The sequence below is a fragment of the Mauremys reevesii genome, linkage group 4, assembly GCF_016161935.1.
Source record: "Mauremys reevesii isolate NIE-2019 linkage group 4, ASM1616193v1, whole genome shotgun sequence".
Lineage (NCBI taxonomy): Eukaryota > Metazoa > Chordata > Testudines > Geoemydidae > Mauremys > Mauremys reevesii.
This window is the reverse complement of record NC_052626.1, coordinates 127359942-127383093: the sequence shown is the minus strand read 5'-3', so window position 1 is coordinate 127383093 and position 23152 is coordinate 127359942. Positions and strand designations below refer to the sequence as shown.

At 48.2% G+C, this 23152-nt stretch overlaps 1 protein-coding gene across 5 annotated transcripts in view; it reads left to right on the top strand.

Moving 5' to 3' along the window:
* The first annotated feature begins 713 nt into the window (after positions 1-713).
* BRPF3 (bromodomain and PHD finger containing 3) overlaps positions 714-23152 on the top strand; it is a 45599-nt gene continuing 23160 nt past the window's right edge. For all 5 annotated transcript variants that reach the window (XR_005598064.1, XM_039537452.1, XM_039537451.1 and 2 more), the window contains exons 1-7: positions 714-838; positions 11725-13126; positions 15250-15406; positions 17072-17203; positions 20102-20230; positions 20608-20920; positions 22725-22994. Coding sequence is in view for 4 of the 5 variants with exons in the window: in XM_039537452.1 (XP_039393386.1) it covers positions 11742-13126; positions 15250-15406; positions 17072-17203; positions 20102-20230; positions 20608-20920; positions 22725-22994 (2386 nt within the window). In the remaining variant the exon portion in view is untranslated. The remainder of the gene's footprint in view (positions 839-11724; positions 13127-15249; positions 15407-17071; positions 17204-20101; positions 20231-20607; positions 20921-22724; positions 22995-23152) is intronic.

Sequence of the window (23152 nt, the reverse complement as noted above, 5' to 3'; positions counted from 1 at the left end):
GTGGGAGGAACACACCCAAGGCTGTCCCCCCTTTAGCACACTGGAGGCAGGGGGACACCCCCCAGTTCAGCCCAGTGAGGGTACCCCCAGGCTGCCCTCCACTTCAGCACACTGAAAGTGTGGGGGGGGGGCACACCGAAACTGCCCCTGCAGCACCCTGGAGACACGGGGACACCCCCCAGCTTAACATGAGGTGGAGGTCAGCCCCCCAGGTTGCCCCCACTTCAGCACACTAGCGGCAGGGGGCCACCCCACCCCCACTTCAGACCAGCGGGGGTGGGGGCATTCAAGCCGGGCAGTCTCCGCTCCCCTCCCCCCCAGAGGCCGCTGCCCCCGGGCCTCCCGCTCTGTGGTGTCCGGGGAGGGGGGAGCGAGGGGGGGCGGTCCCTGCCTGTGGGGGGGAGCGAAGCTGCTGCAGCCCCCTCCCCCGCCCGCTCTCTCGCTGCCTCCTTCCCTCTCCGCTCGGCCGGGCTGCGCTGCCACCGCCGCCTCCATCTTGTCCCCCCCTCCCTGTTTCCCCCCCGCAGCAGCAGCCGCCGGAGCCGGAGCCGCGGCGGCGGAGCAGCGAGCGGGGCCCCGGGCGCGGCGCGGGGAGCAGCGGGGCCGGGCCGGCCGGGCTCGGAGCCGCCGCGGCGGGGGCATGCGGGGGCGGCGCTGAGGCGACAGCAGCGGAGGCGGCGGAGCGGACCCGACCCAGCCGACATCTTGTCTCCCCCCCCTCCCCCGCGCGCCCCCCGGCCCTGTGAGCCCGTCCGCCCCGTGCGGGGAGGCGGCGCGGGAGATCCGGAGCCGCCGCGGCTGAGGAGGGAGGAGCAGGCGGCGGCGGCAGCGCGGCCAGGTAAAGCGGAGCCCGCGGGGCCGGCACCCCACCCCGGGGGTCGCGGGAAGGTGACCCGGGGGAGCGGGCGGGGCGGCGGCCTTCCCCGGGCCGGGCGCGTGCGGGGCTGGGGGGAGCGTGGCCGCCTCTGCGGAGCCTTATAGCGGGGGCAGCAGAAAGGGGTGGCGGCCGGGGGGGAAGCTGGGGCAATAACCCCACCCGCCATCTTGTTCCCCCGAACGGGGTAGCCCCGCCCACCTTCTCCCACACCATTGGCCGAGGCGGGATCGAGACCCACCCCTCGTGCCCTGCCACAGGCCTTGTGCTATCATTGGTCTCAATGGTCGGATGGACAGCGACAGCAGCCAATGGCAACGGAGAGCTAGCTGCCCTTCCCCCCCCGCGCTCCCTCCGCCAGTGTAACCAGAGGAGGGATTTTCCCCGCTGAAGGGCTCGAGAATGCTGAAAAAGCGACAGACCACCCCACCCCTTCCGTCCCCTGCTGAGACCTGGCACAGCTCGCTGCATGCACCATCCCCCTGCCATGGGCTGACCCACCTCAGCCTTGGGGGGAGGGCCCTGCTGAGACCTGGCACAGCTCAGGGCATGCACCATCCCCCTGCCATGGGCTGACCCACCTCAGCCTTGGGGGAGGGCCCTGCTGAGACCTGTCATAGCTCGCTGCATGCACCATCCCCCTGCCATGGGCTGACCCACCTCAGGCTTGGGGGGAGGGCCCTGCTGAGACCTGGCACAGCTCAGGGCATGCACCATCCCCCTGCCATGGGCTGACCCACCTCAGGCTTGGGGGGAGGGCCCTGCTGAGACCTGGCACAGCTCATGGCATGCATCATACCTCTGAAAGGAACTCTCTCCTAAGTCCTTACACATCTCATTGCATGCACCATCCCCTGAGAGAGGCTCCCTGCTGAGTCCTGGGAGCTCATTGCATGCATCATCTGTTGCCTGACAAAGTTCACTGCTAGCACCATCCTCCATAAGAGGATCTTCTCTGCTGAGACCTGATATGGCTCATTGGCATACTCCATCCCTGGTGAGGAGTTGCCTGCTTTGGCCTGATACAGCTTAGTGCATGTACCATTCTCCTGAGAGAGGCTCCTTGCTGAGGTCTGACAGGTCATTGTATGCACCATCCAGTGCTGAGTCTTGAGCCAGCTCATTGCCTTCATCATGTGTTGCCTGATGAAGTTTACTGCTTGTATCATTCTCCCTGAGAAATGGTGTTAAGTCTGGTTGGCATGAGAAAAAAATGCAGTATGGTGGCAAGATGAAGCGTAAGTGAAGTGTGACTTGAAGACACTGAGGATTATTTCTTTGTGGAATTTATTGATAGGTGCCTGTCAAGTGCTCTGGAAAATTAAATTAAAAATCACAACATAGACAAACATAAACAAGGTGTTTCCCATAACTATCTATGTTGGCCCTTGTTTTTCTGAACTGCGTTAGAGAAGAGTGAAAAAAGATTGGCTTTTCAGTGTGCCCAGAAGGTTAACAAATCTGCGCCCTCATGGACCAAGGTTGGGACTGAATTCTAAAACGGATGCCCTTTCACAGAGAATGCCCTGCCAACTGCTTCTTTTTCTTTATATCAAAGGAACAGCAGTTTGAGCGTCTCTGCTGATCTCAGTTGCAACAGCATGTCATGGAGGGAGAGGCAGTCCCTCAAGTTACCAGGTCCCAAACCATTTAGGGGGTTGTAGGCAAAACCAACCCCTTGAATTCCACCTGGAAGCTTATTGGAAGTCAGTTCAGATCCTGGGGCACTGATCGGATGTGTTCCCATCATGTAACTCCATTTAATAAATGGGCTGCAGGATTCTGTACCAGCCTCAGCTTCTAAATGGTCCTAGCATTCAGCCCCATGAAGAGCATATTACAGCAATTTTATCTTCATGGCATGGAAAACTGTGGCAAACTCCATTTTGGAGAGAAAAAGTCGCACTTGTCTTGCCTGGTGTAGATGGCCACCTCTGCTACCTGGGCAATCCAGAGTAGCCCAGGATATAACAGCTTCAAGTGGTTCACCTGTTTTACAAATGGCAATTGCACTCTGTGAATGAGAGGTGCTAAAATAAGATCCCCAAACAATTCCAGCTGCTTTCTCCAGCCCACCTACATTATCTCAGCCCTGGTCTACACTGGGTGGGGGGATTGATCTAAGTTACGCAACTTCAGCTACGTGAATGACATACTTAGATCGACTTACCGTGGTGTCTTCACCACGGTGAGTCTACTGCTGCTGCTCCCCCGTCTTCTCTGCCTGAGCCTCTCGTGGCGCTGGAGTACAGGAGTCAACAGGAGAGGGCTCGGGGGTCGATTTATCGCATCTAGACTAGACACGATAAATCGATCCCTGCTGGATCAATTGCTGCCCACCATGGGTAGTGTAGACATACCCTCAGTCTTGTCTGGATTGAGTTGTATACAGCCAGCTCTCATTCAAGTCTCAAGTTCATCTAGGCACTCAATAATTTGTTTTGCTGCTCTCTCTGGGTCATACATGATGAAGATGTAGGGCTGGATGTCATCAGTGTACTGAATACAGTGCAGCCCATGTCACCCCCCTTACCATCTTTGAGGAGTGACTTACACACATTGAACAAAAGAGTTGACTCTGTTGACCCACGTGGCACCCTGCAAACGAGATCCATTGTAACATGGGACAGTTTCCCACTGCAGGCTTGTGGGTTCTCTCAGAAAGATGGGAATGGAGCTGCCCAGGAGTAGCTACATCCATCCCTGCTAATGTCTGCAAAAGAAACCAAAAAATTGTACGGTCAGCTGTATCAAAGGGTTCTGGTAGATCTAAAAGAATCAGCATGGACACTTTGTCCACTACTAGCAGGAGATCAGCGGCTAACATAATCAATGGAGTTTCTACCCCATATCCAGGCCTATATAGCAAGACTGGGTAGAATCTAAGGAATGAGACTGCTAGAGTTGCCTTGTCACTACCCTCCTAATTAACCTTCCCTGAAAATGGGAGATGGGACAGCAGTGGATAGATAGCCAGATTGTTGACATCTGGAATTGATTTCTTGAGCATGGGCCTCAACGCTGGGGAAACACTGACAATCTTGATTAACAATGGACCCAGTTTTTCCACTGGTGTTCACCTGCCAGGAGTGACAAGAGTCCAGATTTCAGCTTGTGACACGAAGCTGACCCAGCATCTCTATAATCTCAGCAAGCAACACTGGCCGAAACTCAGCAGAGAGAAGAGAGAGAGAGAGAGAGAGAGTGTGAGTGAGTGAGTGAGTGAGTGAGTGAGTCCTCTCAAGTATAGCCCAGTACAGACAAAATTGCTCATGTTTGGTACGTAACATGAAAACGAGAGAAACTTGACTTGGCAACTGAGGGGAGGCAGTGAGGATTCACCACGCTGTCAGCCATCACTTGGAACAGTTTTGCTGTGCGAGACGTTGCAGATGCTATGGTGGAAGTGAAGAAACCTTTCTTAGTACAGCCATAGCAAACGATCTTAAGAGCTGTGCATGCCACAAGCAGTCAGGCTCTGCTTTAGACTTCTGCTTCTAATGCTTTAGCAGTCTCCCCTTTTGCTTTGTCTGTCACAGTTCACCAAGCTCATTTGTGAAGCCAAAGACAGCAGAGAGAGAGTGCCTTTAGGGGTCACTGTTTGTAGTGGAGGAAAAAAAGATTGTTATAAAGTCTTACTGAGCTATCAACAGAGTGGTCTGTTGGAAGAACAGCCTTCTCCCTCAAGACCTCCTGGAAACTTGCTGGCTCCATCAGCCTCTAGGGCATTGGTTCTCAACCTGTTTACCACTGAGGGCCGTATATGCAGTTCTCTGTGTGTTATGTGGGCCACATCCACACTATATATACTACCTGTATGGCCCTGAGGATGTCACGTGGGCCACAGCTGTGTGCTGATTGGGCCGTAGCCGGCCCACGGCTTGAGAACTGCTCTAGGGCAAACCATTAAAACATGTTTATCACCCCCGTGCGATGGGGGCATCCTGATCTCAGATCGAAGGAGCATGCAGTTGTCCCATCATTCTAACCTCTTCCTCCGACGCAAACATCAGATCTAGAGTATGTCCACCCTTACGAATAGAGCTTGCAATTATGTGGGGCAGTTTCGTGGTTGTCATAGCATGAAATTCTGGAATGATCCAGAAGAACCATCATCTACGGGGATATTGAAATCACAAAGCATTATCAGTGACGCTAGTGCCACTGTGATGAGGAACCTGATCTTCCCACAGTGGGCCTCCACACTCACCCCATTGGAGCCCCCTTCCAGAACTCTCACACAGTGTACACACACAGACACACACACAGACCTCGCTGTGTTAGGGGAGACAGCCTGCATTTGAGATCAGATGCAAAAAGCACAACACCGCCTCCTGGATGCCTTTTTGTTTCAGGTTGAACCAGACAACTGGAGTCAAATGTGCCAACAATGATCCTGCAGCACCATTCATATTTTGCATGCAAAGTCAGGGGCCTCATCTGTTATTAAGTCATGGGTGGTACTAACTGCTTTAGCCACCAACTGTGTATTTGATAGCATGGATCCTGCTTTGTTGCTTCAGTTCACTAATACCTTGTTCTCCTGAGCATGATTATTTGGTGAAACCAAAGGAACCAGAATGTGATATCTTGGCCTTGATTTACACCTTTGCCTCAGTCAGTGCCTGGTGTTTCCCCTGCTCATCACCGCAAGAATCGAGGGGTCTAAGCTCCCGGAGTCCATGCCTGCCTCAGTCAGTGCCTGGTGTTTCCCCTGCTCATCACCGCAAGAATCGAGGGGTCTAAGCTCCCGGAGTCCATGCCTGCCTGGAGTCCCCCATATCCTGAGCTGATGGCAGCATTGTTCAACCTTCCTGGCCAGCCCAAGGCATTTATCAGAGGGGCCTGGTGTCCAGATTAGAACCTCTCCAAGGCAGGACTCAAATCTGTCATAAAACACAACAACTCCTGGGGCACCCTGCTGTTTTCTGTGGTGCTCTCACTCAGATGGCACCTTTACTCGCTGTGGGGAACCCTGGTACTCTCACCCCCACTCCTTGAGGAACTCTCAGGCCATGGCACCTGTTCTTAAGCCAACTTAATTCTCTCCACATCAACCAATCCAATCATACAGACAAAACACGCACAATACCGTTTGATACATTTTAACCACCTCGCCCCCAACTGGCTTGTAGACTGATGGCAAGTATGTTGTGGCCTTGTTACTCTGGAAATGGAGTGGAGGAAAGGTGAGACCTGCAGCCAGCTAAGCAAGGATTGAAGCTTGGTGGCACTGGAAATGGATTAGCAAAGAGATACTGATCTGCTGGTGCTGGGGAAGGAGGACTTTGTTGTCAGCACAGCAGAATGGCTCCAGAAGGACACCAGTAGAAAGTGAAGTGGTGTCACATGGGAATGGGATTTAGGAAGCCTTAAATTGTGTGGCATAATGGCATGGGAGGAGAAATATTTTATGGCATCAAGGAAGCAGAAGGGAAGGACAGGGCATTATAGGAATGGAGTGGAATGGAATAGAAAGAGTGTACAATGAGCATGGAGGGTTGGTGAAGTAGGGTATGTTGGCACTGGAAAATAGTGTTGAAATTCTGGAAGGGGTAAATCCAGTATTACATGGATGTAAATCAGTATAGCACTTGGCCCCTCTGTCAGAGGCTTTGTTTGTGTAATTGAATTGCTGCAGGCCTGCAACGGGGTGCGTCCGGGGCTCAACCCTCCGAGGGGAGGTGGGGAGGCACACCGGCCCGCTGGTCTCACGTGGGCTCTGCCCTGTCCCTTTGACTCTGTTGTCTAGCCTTAGAGTCTACTGGGGCTCTGGCCTTTGGCTGCAAGGCGGAGCAGGAAACAGTACATGGGAGCTCAGGCCTCTTGTAGCAGGGCTGAGCAATAAACAGTACAAGGGAGCTCAGGCCTCTTGTAGCAGGGCTGAGCAATAAACAGTACAAGGGAGCTCAGGCCTCTTGTAGCAGGGCTGAGCAGTAAACAGTACAAGGGAGCTCAGGCCTCTTGCAGCAGGGCTGAGTGGCCACGTGAGGGGGATAACTGCCACCCGTGAGTGGGGTGGCAGGGGGGGACACAGGCCCACCCACTCCACTGTGTCCCGGCCCGGGGCCCTAGGCCACGGTCGTTACCGCTGACGGTCAGTGGGGATCCTGACCACAACACACTGACATGGGTATTGTCTGGTCAGCAGCCTGACTGAGGTTGGCTGCCCCCGGGCCACTTCCAATATCCCCCTCGGGGCCTACCTGGTCCATGGCGTCTGGTCCCGGGAAGTCCCACTGCATGGGTTCCTCACAGCCCGGGCTGGGGGGTAGATCAGGTAGTTCCTCTGGGAAGTCCGGCCAATTCTGCTCCAGAGGTTCCTCGAGGTAACAGCACGGTAGCAGGGAAGTTCCTGGTGGCTCCTCTTTGTATGTGGCGCGGGGAAGCTCCGGCAGGTCTTTCCAGTAGCAAGCGAGGGGGATCTCCGGCCAGTCCAGGCAACTGCCCTGGATTCCAACAGCTCCCCCCCATCAGGAGCTCCCTCAGGCAGATCTGCTCCCCGCAGTGGCTAGGCGCCGACTGAGCTGGAAGGGCCGGCTTTTATACTTCCGGGTCGCCGCCTGACCCTCTGAGGGGCGGGCTCACCGCTGTGTAGCCCCACCCCTTCTGGTGTCCAGGGCTCAACCCTCCCCGGGGAGGAGGGGAGCCACACTGGCCCGCTACAAGGCCACTTTTACATTTGAGAATCAGACTGCCCCTGAATGAACTGGTGGGATAGAAACAAGTTAAGCACAAATGGTTCAGTGTGTGCATAACAGCCATGCTATTTGGTTCAGGTGTAGTGCTTTCTAGGGACTTCGCCCACAGTTCCCAGAAGCAGTTCAATATGGGAGATTTTTGAAAAGCTACCTGTGTACCATGTCACAGTAAGAGGAGGACTGTTTGAACCTTTATGCTATTACCTTTGTTCATGTTGGGACTAAATCAGCACAGACCACTACAGTACTTAGCCCTGATGAAAGCAAGTATTTTTGCACACATGTACACCCTTTGGAGCACTTTTTTGTGATCATGAGGTGTTTTACAAAGTGCTGGGAGGACTAAAGAATTAGAATGGCAAATTTTGCTAATATAGACAAAGCTGCAGCGTTTGGCTAGCTCTATTTCAGATTCTTTCCTTGTTTTGGAGTCAGGTTTCAGGGATGGTTATGCTGACAGCCTAACAACTTTTTGGGTTCAGCTGCCCTCTCTGACCCAGCCACTCAGCTCTCATTGGCAGTAGTTTAACTAACTTTTTAGATGCTTCTGCATAGTATTAAGTGATGGTATGTTTTATAACCTTGTTTTTTATGACAGCCAATTGTGATGAGAGAAACCCCACTTTTCTCAATAGGCCTAAGTAGGAGGTAAACATTGTGATTGGTTTGGGTGCATGCATGTATTTGCAACAGAGTCTTGAGGACATGGAGGCTGCATGCTCAGTTAGTGGCATGAATAGTGGAATTTAATTCTGTTTACCAAACTTGGGGCCTATTTAAATTCTTTAGGCTCCAGTTTCACTTGTGTCTCTGAAATCCTTGTTTTCCCATGTTTCAGTCCCTCCCTTGTGTGTTCTCCAGTTCACTCTTTCTAAGCCTGGCTGATTTGCAGTGGGGAAGGAGGGCAGGAACAATTAAAGGAATGTGCAGTGTGGGTATTCTGTTCCCATTGGTTTACAGGTGACAAGTTGGGAAGGGAGTTGATTAAGGATAACTTGTCTCTGCTGCATGGACATCCCTTTCTTTTTGTTTGAGTTCATTTCTCCCTTAGCTCCATTCCCCAAGTGGGCTCTTTTGCATAATTTCTTTACTTCCCCATCAGAAAGTCATTTTTCTGCGGGGAAGCAAAGAAATCTGTGGGGGACATAAATTCTGCGCATGCGCAGTGGCACATAATTCCCCCTGGAGTAAAATTGAAACAACCAGAAGCTCAGTCAGGACAAATGAAATTGGATTCTTTACTACCTGCTGATCATGTGGCTGATTAGTGCTTTAAGGTCCATGGTTACATTTTGTGATACTCTATTAGTCCTGGCTGAAACCTGGACTCCCCATGCTAGAGCATATTAATACTCTAGGGCTAGAAGCATCATTTCTAGAACTTGTTTACCCCTCACCAATAGAACTGATTACGGTTGTAGGGCCTGATCCCTGCAAGCCTTTACTCATTCTTGCCTCTTGTGAATATGCGTTTGCAGGGTCAGGCCCTTTAGAGACCAAAAATCATGCAATGGGCTAAACACAAATTACGTGTTATAATGTTTTTTCATGGCTGCAAATTCTGTAAGCAGGGCTGAATTTATATATTTAAATAAAATATGGGTGAGGCAGCAGTTCAGACCCTTCGTGTACCCTCACTGCAGCAAGAGATAAGCAGGAGCCCACTTATCTTTTCAGGAGGCTTTCACGTTCTGTTTTTCTTTCTCTCCTCTCCCTTTCTTTCTGGGTTTCTTCCTGTGATTTGGTCGCTTTCTTCCCACAGCTCATTTTCATGTTGCTGGCGCGGTCGCTGTTCTCAAGTGATTTATCTGGCTCCCTATTAACGTTCCCATCTTGCCTCTTTCCCACCTCTCTCCTCCATAGCATTTCTGTTACTGCATTTTCTTTCCTCTCTCCAGCTGCCTCAATTCCCACTGAATCTTCTGGCACCAGCATACGGTCCTGTCTCCCTGTTAAAAAATCATTGCCCTAAATGTGTTGTGCTTGCTGTTTGAAAAGTATTTGAGAGGGGAAAAAAAATCTCCTTTCCCGTGTTGCTCCCACATCCCCTGTTCCATGTTGACTAGTCAGCGCTTGAGCCCTGGGAATGAAACCTAGTCTCTGTCACCCACTGTGTTTCCTTGAGAACCCCACCAGATCGCAGAAGGAACGGATGCTTCATCCTTACATCTGGCCTGCTACATTGCTAAATTCTTCCTCTGGCTTTGCTCGGCCAGTTGTGCCCCTTTCTGCATGTTCCTGTTGGGTTCTGGCTCGTTCTGCATGTTGGGAGGCAGACACAGGGCTAGTTACATACACGCTCTCGGGAGTGCTCCAGAGGGAACAACTGCCATTGTGGAGAGAGAGGCTGGAGACCAGTTTTCATTGCAGGTTCAGCTCAGTTGTGTTGGTCAGTCAGTGCACCTAGGTATTTTTAAGTTAAAGACAATCCATATCTCTAACCAACCATGATGGTATGTAAGTGCTGGAATAGCAGCTTGTCCTTGACAACTGCCTATGCAGCGTACGTACACAAAACTTAAAAAGTAACTACTAAAAATTAAGTCTTTTCCTGGCTGTAGTGAATAAGTGGCCTCCATGTTGCGCGCGCTCTCTCTCTCTTTCCCCAGCACATGCATTGAACTCCTCTGTCTGTCCACTTTCCCCCCACCCTTTTCCCCATTTGGGCTAATGTTTCCACCAGGTCCAGGAAGTCTGTTTATTACAGATCCAGATTGATTTCCAAATTGTGAGCTGCATTTACCATTAAAAACCAGTGATATTCAGTATAAAGGGATCACTGAAGGAGTGATTATGCACATGGGTGGAGGATTGAGGTCCCTGGTTCTTGGTAATTCCTTTAATTGTTTTCAAGACACAAGACTAGTGCAATAATGAATGAACAGGCAACAGTCATCAGCTTCTGTATTGTATTTTAGCAGTAGATGTTACGCTCTTTGGCTGAGAGCTGTTTCTGGGATTATATACCCATTATTTATTAATTTATTTTATTTCTTTGACTGTTTAAAAGAAGCACCTGTTCTGACACACTGCATCCGTGTATGCTTATTTGCAATATAAAAAAGTGAGGATAAATTGGATTCCCAGACTGCAGCAAGAATTGTGTTTACTGAAGGCCAGGTTACCAATCTATTTCAGTGCCAGTCCCTTTCGGTAGATATCCTGGAAGTGCTCCAGAGCCATGAGACAATTTCAAACAGCACTTGGCCAGATTAATCTCTTCCCAACCTTTCAATATCCCATTGCACAACCATTGTCTTGTAGCACTGCCTAATGCAGCCCTCTGAGCCTGAGTGAGACTTTGCAAAATGAATATTTTTGTGGACTACTTTACAGAAGGGTTGAAAATAGGACCCAGATTCAAATGCTGGTTGCAACCTTAACCAAAAGAACTATGACTGGCTCCACTTAAAAAAGACTGGTTCCTGAATGTAGCCTTATAGCTGGAACTCACATAATGTATTCTGGGATATTACTTGCAAATATAGGCATATAACCCTCTTCTGTAGAATTCTCAACTGTTTTTTCACCAGACTTTGGAAGTATTGCTGCAGCTGTTGAGTAAAAACAGTATCATGGTCTACAGGGCAGGAACAGTGCCTGCTTTTAAGTTTGGAAAATATCTAGCACATTGTGTGTGCTACGGGAAATAAATAATAATAATAACAACAGGCACAAGAACATAGAGAAAAATTCCATGTGGAGCATGAACTTATTAATATATGGACAATGCCATCGGATATAAAAAGTGTTATTGGATTTGGTGGGAGTTCCAACTGTGAGCTGAGCAAAGCACAACATTTAGCTCAATACAAAATACCATCAAACTCATTCCAGCCTTTCTCAGCTGGTTGTACAGTGGTATGCCAATCCTCTGAAAAGATAACAGAGCAGGGACCTGGAGGGGATTTGCAATGCAGTGCTACAACATAATGGGAGAGATAGTAGACCCTATCCACTGGTGGATGTGTGCCCCTTTGGATCTAAAGAAGGAGGAAATGCTTTTGGTGCTTTACTGAATCTGAAATTAGTTGAGCCTCTAGTGGACATGTTTCACTCCTATCACGCTGAGTAAGTTTTTGAATCTGTGCTGCTCAAGTTTTCCTTTGCTGCTGGCTTAAATTGTACTCTGTCTGGGTTGTGTTACAGGGTTTCCAAGTGCAGCTATGAGGAAGCCTCGGAGAAGGTCCCGGCAGAACCCCGAGGGGAGACGTTCTCCCTCGCCTTACAGCCTGAAATGCTCGCCCACCCGGGAGACTCTGACATATGCCCAGGCCCAGCGGATAGTGGAGGTTGATATTGATGGACGGCTCCATCGCATCAGCATCTACGACCCCCTAAAGATCATCACGGAGGATGAGCTGACTGCCCAGGATATCACAGAGTGCAACAGCAACAAGGAAAACAGTGAACAGCCCCTGTTCCCTTCCAAGTCCAAGAAAACTCCCTCCAAAGGCAAAAAGAAAGAGTCATGCTCCAAACATGCACCAGGGACATCTTTCCATTTACCCCAGCCCAGCTTCCGGGTGATGGACTCCTTCAGCCAGCCAGATGCCCCTCCTCTGCCTGCAGCATACTACCGGTACATTGAGAAGCCTCCTGAGGACCTCGATGCAGAGGTGGAGTATGACATGGATGAGGAGGATTTGGCTTGGCTGGACATGGTTAATGAGAAGCGGAAGGACGATGGCTATGGGACAGTTTCTGCTGATGCTTTTGAGCTGCTCGTGGATCGGTTGGAGAAGGAGTCGTACTTGGAGAGCCGCAACAACGGGGCCCAGCAGTCCCTGATTGATGAGGACGCTGTCTGCTGTGTCTGCATGGATGATGAGTGTCACAACAGCAACGTCATCCTGTTCTGTGACATCTGTAACTTGGCCGTGCACCAGGAGTGCTACGGTGTACCCTATATCCCTGAGGGCCAGTGGCTTTGCCGCTGCTGCCTGCAGTCCCCTTCTCGCCCGGTTGATTGTGTTCTGTGCCCAAACAAAGGTGGAGCCTTCAAGCAGACCAGTGATGGCCGCTGGGCGCATGTTGTTTGTGCCATCTGGATCCCCGAGGTCTGCTTTGCAAACACTGTGTTCCTGGAGCCCATCGAAGGGATAAACAACATCCCGCCCGCTCGCTGGAAGCTGACTTGCTACATCTGCAAGCAGAAGGGCATGGGAGCTGCTATCCAGTGCCATAAGGTGAACTGCTACACTGCCTTCCACGTCACCTGTGCCCAACGGGCTGGTCTCTTCATGAAGATAGAACCTATGAGGGAGACCAGCATTAATGGCACAACCTTCACGGTGCGCAAGACGGCTTACTGTGGGGCACATTCCCCACCTGGTACAACGAAAAAAGGATCTACGACTGCTACCAGTGAAGGGGAGGAGGACGTCGCAAAGGAGGAAGGAGAGGAGGAAGACAGCACTGACATCCCCAAGGGATCCCTGAAGAAGAGCAAAGTGAAGTTGAAGCAGAAGATCAAAAAGGAAGCCTGTGACCTGTCAGATGGGCGTTCATCTATGCCACTGGTGACAGTCACACAGATCCCCTCTTACAGGTGAGTGTTGGCAACGATGCTCTCTGGTGGGACTGGCCAGGTCTTTTGTATTAAGGACTGGGTTAGTCCAGCATCTGTCTTCTCTTTAATCTTTAAACTGCACCCCCTGAGACACTTGTCCACACTTCAGCTAACAAGAACCGTGTTAAAAAACCTTCTGCAGCAGCAGGCTCAAGCACCATTTTTGCACACGGTAGTTGTCGGCACAGTTGTAGCGTGACAGAGAGAGACAAGGTGAGTGAGGTAAGATCTTTCATTGGACGAGCTTTTGTTGTTATTTTTTCAGCAGTTATGCCCAAACTGTGCTAATAACTGTAGCTCATTCCCAGGGGATCTTTAAATACACCAGACCTGGCAATTCAAAGAAAAAAAATCATTATGAGTTGAACAAAATGTTTTATTTTGATCTTTGGGCCTTTTTAGCCATTTAAAAAAATATAAAAGCAAAGGGGGCTGGATTCCCAAGAGTACTCTGGGGCTCCTGGCATTCAGACAACTGAGGAGAAGGTGCTGCCGCTTCCTCCTATATCCTACAGGTTAGAGGTTCAAATCCTTCTTCCTGATGTGGAGGATGGACTTGAACCCAGGTCTTTCCCTCCCAGTTTTGCACCCTGACCACTGGGCTATTGGCTATTCTAGGGTGGGTCTCTCTCAAGCTCTGCTGTTAATATTCATTGGGCCAGAGAGTGAAAGAGTGACTTGATAGCTACATGGTTAGGGCTCCCTCCTGGTGGTGGGGATGGAGATACCTGAATTTCAGTCCCTTTGAATTGAATATTTAATTATTTGTACAAAGTAGAACAGTTTCAACAGGAGAGACTGAGAGAGACCTACTCTCAAATGCCCCAGAGTCCAGTGATGAGGGCACTCACCTGAGAGGGGGGACATCCAGGTTCCAGTCCCTGCACCACATCAGGCAGAGGAGGGATTTGAACCAGGATCATCCTGGGCGAGTGCCGTAACCACTGGATTATAGGTATGAGAGGAAGCAGCATCTCCACCTTGGGCCTTGTGAAAGCCAGTGGCGCCGCAGTCAGGAATCTAGTGCAAAACATTGAAATGGTGAGTTTCGGCAATCTCAACACCAAGCTTTTTGACATTTCCAAATTATTTTTCCTTTTTTTTGTTGCCAAAACTAATTTGCCAAAACCGACACAAATTCGCGAAATATTTTGATCGACCTGAATCCGTATTTATTTGCGAGAAAAAATTTAGTTGGAAAAATGTCACCCAGCTCTAATTATAGCACACAACGTGTGTACACGTAAGCCATGCAGGGCTGTGACCAGGCTTTAAAATAGTTTCAGACTTGGTTGCAAACCATTGGGTGAACAGGGCCTCAATGGAAAGCAGCTTCCTATTGATCTAAAGCCACTGTATTTTGACTTCTCACTTCATGGCTCCTAAGCATCCTGCTTAGTGAGCCGAATGCATCATTGTCATAGCAGCTGTGAATTTGGCCTAGTGTATTTCGGCCAGGACACCATCACAGAGCTGGGGATGGCGCTCTATTTTCTTTTAGCATCTTGGGAAGTGCAGCCAGATGCCCCATATATTTTAATAGATGTTCTGTTGGAAATGGCTCAGATACCATGTATTGTTTATTATTTGTATTATCATAGCAGCTCGGAGCCCTAGTCGTGGGCCAGGACCCCAAAGTGGGTACTGTACAAACACAGGAATGGTCTAATCATTATTAAATAGTTAAAAATATTGTCCAGGGACTCCATTTGAGTTTGTTCCCTAGTGTGCCTCCCTTAATAATGTGAAACTTAAATGACTCTAGTAAAGTTAACTGCTCCCTTGGAGCTGAATTGGTGATTGGATACTTCTCACCCTGCTATGACTATTGTTTGGTAAGAGCCTCCAGCCGAGCTGCTGTTAAAATAACAATACATTCCTGAAGGCAGAGATGGCTATCTTCACAGCTGAAAGACCCCAGATTGGCACAGACTGGCGTGGATTAGGTGTACGGTTCTTTTGCATATTGACACAACATTGCAAAATTGTGCATCACTGTTACTGCAGCAGGAGATCTTAACGTGCCATCATGGTCCATAGAAATTGATGATTGCTTTGATGTGTGGGGTAGCCTGCTTGCTGATCTGGTTTGTTTCCTATAGGTTGAATAAAATCTGCAGTGGACTCTCTCTCCAGAGGAAGAACCAGTTTATGCAGCGGCTGCACAACTACTGGCTGCTGAAGCGCCAGGCAAGGAATGGTGTCCCTCTGATCCGGCGCCTCCACTCTCACTTGCAGTCTCAAAGAAATGCAGAGCAGGTACCACTCCTCATTCCATACCACATGCTGTAGCAGCTGGGCAGAGAAGAGGAATGTGGGTGAGGGAACAAGTTTGGGGTAAACTGGAAAGGGGAGAGCACGGTGGAGAAACTGGAAAAATGTAATTCAGCTTTGAGCAGTGGCAGAGGTGCAGTCAGGTGATGAGTTCTGGGTATTGAATTGGGGATTTGGGATGGGTAATAGCAGTAGAACTAGAGAAACACCCTGTTCTTTAAGGTAATTACAATGGAGGAGTTCTCTTAATCTATGCTGCCTTCTGTTGGTACACTCAAGGAGTCAGGCCAGGTCAGTCCTGAATGGGAGATCCCTTGTGCTGCAACAAATGGTGCTGGTGATTCAGGTGGCACTCTTCCTCGTGAGTCAGAATGGAATCAGTGCCCTGGAATTGCGCTAGTGTGTGATGTGCTGCTGGTGGGACCATCTTTCAGATGAATCATAAAACCAAGCACTGTCTGTTAATGGCTGTTAAAGATCCCATTCACTAGACAAGAGGTGTTAGCTCCAGAATCCTGGCCGAATCCCAATTTGGGTAATTCCTCCTGCGGCTTCAATTTCAAATCCTCCAATGCACATTTATGGCCCCATTTAAATAATAATCAGATAAATAGCCTTTTTCGTTTCCTCTTCTGAACTGATGCGCAGTGTTAAACAGTGGCTGCGTTCCAGACCAGCGGTATCTGGTGAGGTAGTGAAGTCAAGTGATTCCTGTATGCTGTAAAACTTCTTTGTGGAGCATTGTGTATATTGTGCACATATATTTTTACCATTTTTAGTGGAAATCACAGATTTGATTTGTGTGGTGACTTCTGACTGACTAGTGCAAAATTTAATTTACACTAATGAATCTAGGGTAGGGGAGTGCAAAATTTCCTTAATATGTTGATTTAGCAGTTTTCAGTAAGCAGTCATTGTAAATGAATGCTTCTGGGTGAAAGGCACTATACAAATGTAAATCATCAGTACTTCCTTTGTGTTTGTCTTTTATTGGTTGTCTCAGGTGAGCATTTATACATCAGTATATCCTTGTCATTACTTGAAAAGCAAAGAAAAGGACCTTAAGAGAGGAAGGCTGGCTGTGTAATTAAGGAACTGGGTTGGAACTTGGGAGGTCTGAGTTCAGCTCCCAGTTCTGGCTCTTCCTGTGTGACTTTGGGCAACTTGTTTATTCTCTCTGTGCCTCAGTTCCCCATCTGTAAAAAAGGAGATAATACTTCCTTTCTCCAATACACACAGACTAAACCCTGTCTGTCGAGGTCGTAAACTCTTTGGGGTAGAGACCATTCCTATTATGTACCGCACCTAACACGATGGGTCACCAAGCTCAGTGGTAGTGTAAATAATAATGACTTTTATATAAACGGAGTGAGAGTACGAGTGAACATGGACTAGATCTTATTTCTGGAATGTGGTTATAACCTGGTTTAGACCTGTCCACACAGACAAGACCAAATGCCGGTTTTACCATGATCAGGCTGCTATTTAAGTATAGTGCTTAAACACAGTCGATTTTGTAATGTGGATGGGGTCTAGTAGAAATGGAAGTAGACAGGAGGAAGAGTATGAGAGCGGAGACACTTGGAAAAAGTAGACAACACAAGAAATCTGTATGTGCATTTCATCTCATCCCACTGTTACCCCTTACAGAAAGAGCAGGATGAGAAGACCAGTGCAGTGAAGGAGGAACTGAAGAACTGGCAGAAACTGCGGCATGATTTGGAGAGAGCACGGTTGCTTATTGAGCTGATCCGTAAGAGGGAGAAACTCAAACGGGAACAGGTAGGTAGATCCTGGGCCTTTCCTGCAGCCTCCTGCGCCTCTCCACTTGCAGCTGGAGGAGGAATTGAAACAGCAGCTTTTCTTAAATCTTTTTTTCTTTGCACAAGGTCTGATCTTCAGAGGCACTGAGCACCCACAACTCCCATTGAGGTCTGAGGGAGATACAGGTGCTCAATACCTCTGCAAATCAGACCCTTGCTGACTTGCAGTGCTAGGGAGAGGCTGACTGATGGCACTGTGCTGTTAAGTGCTGTGCAAGCTTCTTTATATAACTACCTGTGCATTTGAATCATGACCTGCAGCACCCCTGCTATTTCTGTCCTGAGCATGGACCAGATGCTTGTGCAACAGAAACTAGATCTTCTTTAATATTTATTCCAGTATTTTGGTAACTGTCACACCAAGAATGATCCTAAACCCTCCTCCTCTCCATTTGGTAAGGCAGAGATTCCTATGTCTTACCTTCAGGTGGGTTGTTTTTTTTGTGAGAGTGGCAGTTTTAAATTTAGACCACTTAGCTAACCTGGAAAGTTTTCTCTTTTATCCTTGCAGTTTTTCAAGCTTATACCAGCTTGCATGGTCAGATTTCTTTCACATTCTCCATCCTGGTCTCAATATTATTTACTTTGCTTACGAGCTTGTCCAGTTGGGAATCTTTTCTAGTGACAGCTGACTGGACTCCATCCATTTTTTGACGAGATCTTCTGATGGTGCCAGCACTGGTTCATCCTGTTTATGTTGTTCTTACAGGATTGGGGTTATCCTGCTGTGAATGCTGACATCCTTTGGGTGGGAGGGTAAAAAATCATTCCTTTGTTTGTTTCCTTTTGCTTTTGATATCTTGATGTGTCTGTATCACAGGTAACTACATCCCAAACAGTTTAGTGAAATTCCAGTATAGTTTGGAAAGGAAAAATTACCATGGAATCATAGAATCATAGAGTATCAGGGTTGGAAGGGACTTCAGGTCATTTAGTCCAATCCCCTGCTCAAAGCAGGACCAGTCCCCAACTAAATCATCCCAGCCAGGGCTTTGTCAAGCCTGACCTTAAAAACCTCTAAGGAAGGAGATTCCACCACCTCCCTAAGTAACCCATTCCAGTGCTTCACCACCCTCCTAGTAAAATAGCGTTTCCGAATATCCAACCTAGACCTCCCACACTGCAACTTGAGACCATTACTCCTTGTTCTGTCATCTGGTACCACTGAGAACAGTCTAGATCAGGAGTAGGCAACCTATGGCACGGGTGCTGAAGACTGCACATGAGCTGATTTTCAGTGGCACTCACACTGCCCGGGTCCTGGCCACCAGTCCAGGGGGCTCTGCATTTTAATTTAATTTTAAATGAAGCTTCTTAAACATTCTGAAACCTTATTTACTTCACATACAACAATAGTTTAGTTATATACACCTCTACCTCAATATAACGCAACCCGATATAACACAAATTCGGATATAACGCGGTAAAGCAGTGCTCCGGGGGAGTGGGGCAGGGCTGCACACTCTAGTGGATCAAAGCAAGTTCGATATAATGCGGTTTCACCTATAACGCGATAAGATTTTTTGGCTCCCGAGGACAGCGTTATATCAAGGTAGAGGTGTATTATAGACTTATAGAAAGAGACCTTCTAAAAAGGTTAAAATGTATTACCGGCACGTGAAACCTTAAATTAGAGTGAATAAATGAAGACTTGGCACACCACTTCTGAAAGGTTGACGACCCCTGGACTAGATCGATCCTCTTTGGAACCCCCTTTCAGGTAGTTGAAAGCAGCTATGGAGAAACGTATGTAGCTGGAACTGCTTCTCGGCACAGATTTAGATGTATATAATATACATTCTTGGCAGTCCTAGTTTTTGGTCTTCATACAGATCCATCTTTGATGTTGTGGGAAATACAGTATAATCATGCTGTCACGTAAAGCTCTTCCTGTGTTGTTGCCCAGGCTCTTACTGTTGCTGTCTTGTCATTTAACACACTAAATAAAGTTTGGCTCACATAAGTAGAAGTCCTTCCCCTAGATATTGTGTTGGTGATTTTAATGCCATACAGAAGGACTGTCATATCAGAGACCTTAAGAAATTAAAGGAGGAATACATTTTTTCATTCAGTTCCATTGTCCTTGAAGTAGAAATGCAGCCAGATCAGATCAGATCAATGGTTCAGCTAGTCCATTATCCTGTCTCTGAAATCAACCAGTAGTAGATGCTTCAGAGCGAGGAGCAGGAAACCTTCTGATGGACAACTATTGAATAGCCTACCTCTAGAATCTTTCTAGTTAGTGATTGGCTTATGCCCGGAAACATGAAAGTTTATATCCCTTATAATCTATTTATTTTGTCTAATGTAACCCTGGATGTTGCTATTCATAAAAAAAAGCCTAAATCTTTTATCCTTTAAAAAAACAACACCACCACAATCCTGCTAATTGGTCTTATATTTTGAGGTTGGGAATTCCATGGGTTACTTTGTGGGGCGTTAAAAGGTGTTCCCTGTTATCAATTTTACACATGTTGCCTTTTAATTTCATTGGGTTTCCCCTTGTTCTAGTGTAATGAGATAGACTAACTAGCACCCCAGTTTACAAGGTTTAGTTCCCTGATAGAGGGTGTATCAGATATCAAACTTGGACTGTAATATTTTTGTTAAGACAGTAAGAAGGCAACTTCTTTAACTATATAACTCAGTATACTGCACAGTATTTTTGTTAATTTCTACATTACAAACAGAAGAAACAAGCACTTGATCAAACGTCCTTCAGAAATGAGTTTTAAAAGGTCTGAGGTTGCTGTCAGTGAATGGAACTGATTTAATTTAATTTAACGGAAGTAAGGGAAATGCCACTTGCATTTTCCATTTTTGATAACAGCATGTGGTTCCTTTCCGCCATTCCCAGGTCAAAGTTCAACAGGCTGCTATGGAGTTACAGCTGACTCCTTTCAATGTGCTGCTGCGCACAACTTTGGACCTGCTGCAGGAGAAGGATCCGGCTCAGATTTTTGCAGAGCCCGTTAACCTGAATGAGGCAAGTATCTTTCCTATGAGGGCACTGCTTTGAAGATGGGAGGAAGCTCACATGGTGTCATAGTTGGCAGGGGCAGGGCATTGTTTTGAGAGAGCTCAGACCATCTTTGTCCTCAGTTAGCATGAGCTAAGGAATTTCTAAAGGAGGCTCACATGGGGTATCCTAGGCATCGTTTTCAGGAAGCTTACTACAGCATCTCAGTCAAGTAATCTCATTCTGCAGAGCCGGGGCACGTCTGGCTCAGTTGGGTGGAGTATATGTGTATTGGTGACACTACCCCTTCTGCAGGTGGAAAGGACATTAAGAGTGCTTATGATGGATGCGCTCTGGTTGGCTAGTAAATGGTTTTTGTAATTGTACAGGTTTTATATGTTTAGGTTCCAGATTACCTGGAATTCATTTCCAATCCAATGGATTTTTCCACCATGAGGCGGAAGCTGGAGTCCCACCTGTACCGAACCTTGGATGAGTTTGAGGAAGACTTTAACCTTATAGTTACCAACTGCATGAGGTATAATGCTAAAGACACGATTTTCCACCGAGCAGCTGTCCGTCTGAGAGACCTCGGAGGAGCGATATTACGCCATGCGCGACGGCAGGCTGAAAACATCGGCTTTGACACTGATGTGGGGATTCACCTGCCCGAGTCACCCAAAACGGAAGACTTTTATCGCTTTTCTTGGGAGGATGGTGAGTTCCCCCGGGCTGTTTATTTTTAGGATTGGCAAACAGTCCAGTAAAAGCCAGATTCCTAGACTGTGTGTGTAGGACCAGCCATCATTCTGACCATGTTACTTTGGCTGGGCTATAACTGTACCCACCATTTGAGGTGGAAGATTTGGGCACATCTATTTACCTATATAGGCAATTATATGGCTCCCATTATTGTAGCGTCTAAGGGCCAGATTTCAGATGAGCTTAACACCCACTTCCAGGGACAGGTTTTCAAACAATCTTAGCTCCTCTTTAGGGACTTAAATAAGTGGGCAGCTTCTCAAAAGAGCCCCGTAGTGTGCTGAGCTCTTTTGAAAGTCTGCAGTGCTGCAGTGGGAGCTGCTGGCTGTTGAGCACTTTGGAAAAGCTGGCCCTGATTGGGGATGCCGGGCACTTGGAAATGTGGCCTTGAGCTATTTTGAAAATCCAGCTGTATGCATCTAACAATTACAAATTTATCCTCACAAAACTCCCTGAGCGTGAGTCAGGTAAACGTTTTTAATCCCCATTTTACAGATGGGAAGCTGAGGCATGGGAAGATTAAGTGATTTGACCAAGGTCACAGGAAGTTTGTGGTAGAGCCGGGTATTGAAGCCAGCTCCCCTTAGTCCCAGACCACCAGACCGCAGGTTCACTATTTGCTGTGGAATCCATGTGCCATGGCTGTAGTGTAAATTGGGTATTTTTAAAGAGCCTTGAAAAGATGAATTCATGCAGGTTTAGGCTGTCTTGTACTTTATATTATTGGCCCACCATTTCCCGACCTCTGCCTAGGTTGGGAGGCTGGTTTAAAATGTATTGGAAAGGTATTCCAGTGCATCTCATGGAGAAATCAATTACATGCTTGTAGGGCCGTTTATTGTAGAGACAATCCTGCCCTGGCCAGCAGCTGGAATGGGAGGGTGTCTTCCATTTCCAATTTCCATGATTCTTTTGAGTCACAAGTGCAGATAGCCCAGTCTAATCTCATTTCACCCTTCTCCTTGCACTGGACATAATGACCATATACCCTCTCTCAACAAGGGCAATCTGGGTAGCCAAAGAAGTGGCATGTTCTGAAGGTGTTGAGGCAGGGGGATGGGAGGAATTCTTTGTGAAGGGGACAGCATAGGCATGATGGGATTGTGACCCAGAATACCGAAAACACCGTAGCAACAGCCTCGTCACGGAGACCTTTATTCCTGGCATGGCCTGAACTTATGATTGCTTCGGTTGTAGAAACCACCATGAGACGAATTGGCATCTCTGTAGCATTTGTTCCCAAACCCATGCAGTACGAAATAACTTTGCTGAACTTAGTTCAGATGCTTCCCATCCCTCCCATGGAGCTTGCTCTGTGTCTGTGATCTGCTTCCTAAAGGACGCATCCCTCTTGGAATCTGACCCTGAGAATTCTTCAGTCCTCCACCAGTGGCATAGCGTTCGCAAATAACATTGATAAGAAGACTCATAGAAATGCAGGGCTGGAAGAGAACTTGAGAGGTCATCTAGTCCAGCCCCCTGCACTGATGCAGGACCAAGTAAACCTAGACCAGCCCTGATAGGTGTTTGTCTAACCGGTGCTTATAAACCTCCAATGACGGGGCTTCCACAAGCTGCCTTCGAAGCCTGTTCCAATGTTTAATTATCCTTATAGTTAGATGCATGGCTGCAACTTGGAATGGTTGGTTTGGGTATAGTGGAATTTCCTCCTCCAACGAACAGAGCACCTTTCTTTCGCTCTTTGAGTACATGAGATGTCAGCAATCACTTCTTAACATTGCTTCTCTTCTTGGTGCAGTGGACAACATTCTCCTCCCCGAGAATCGGGCTCACCTTTCCCTGGAGGCGCAATTGAAGGAGTTGCTGGAGAAGCTGGACATGGTGAGCACCATGAGGTCCAGCGGCGCCCGGACCCGACGCATCCGGCTCTTGAGACGTGAGATCAACTCCATCCGGCAAAAGCTGGCCCAGCAACAGAACAAGACCATGCCAAATGGAGAGCTTGCCTCGCGGGAGGAGGGGCTGGACAAACCGTTAAGGGGAGAGCAGGACGATGACGGGGAGAAAGGTGAGAGGTTTCAGCTGGTCTCCAAGGGAAATGGAGAGCACTGCAGCCTGGGCAGGAAGGGAAACCTGTTGGGGATTGCAGAGGACTAGCTAGATGATTGTATTGTTCATCTTTGTGCTGGGAAAGTGCGTTTATTGTATCAGAAAGAGGTACAGGCC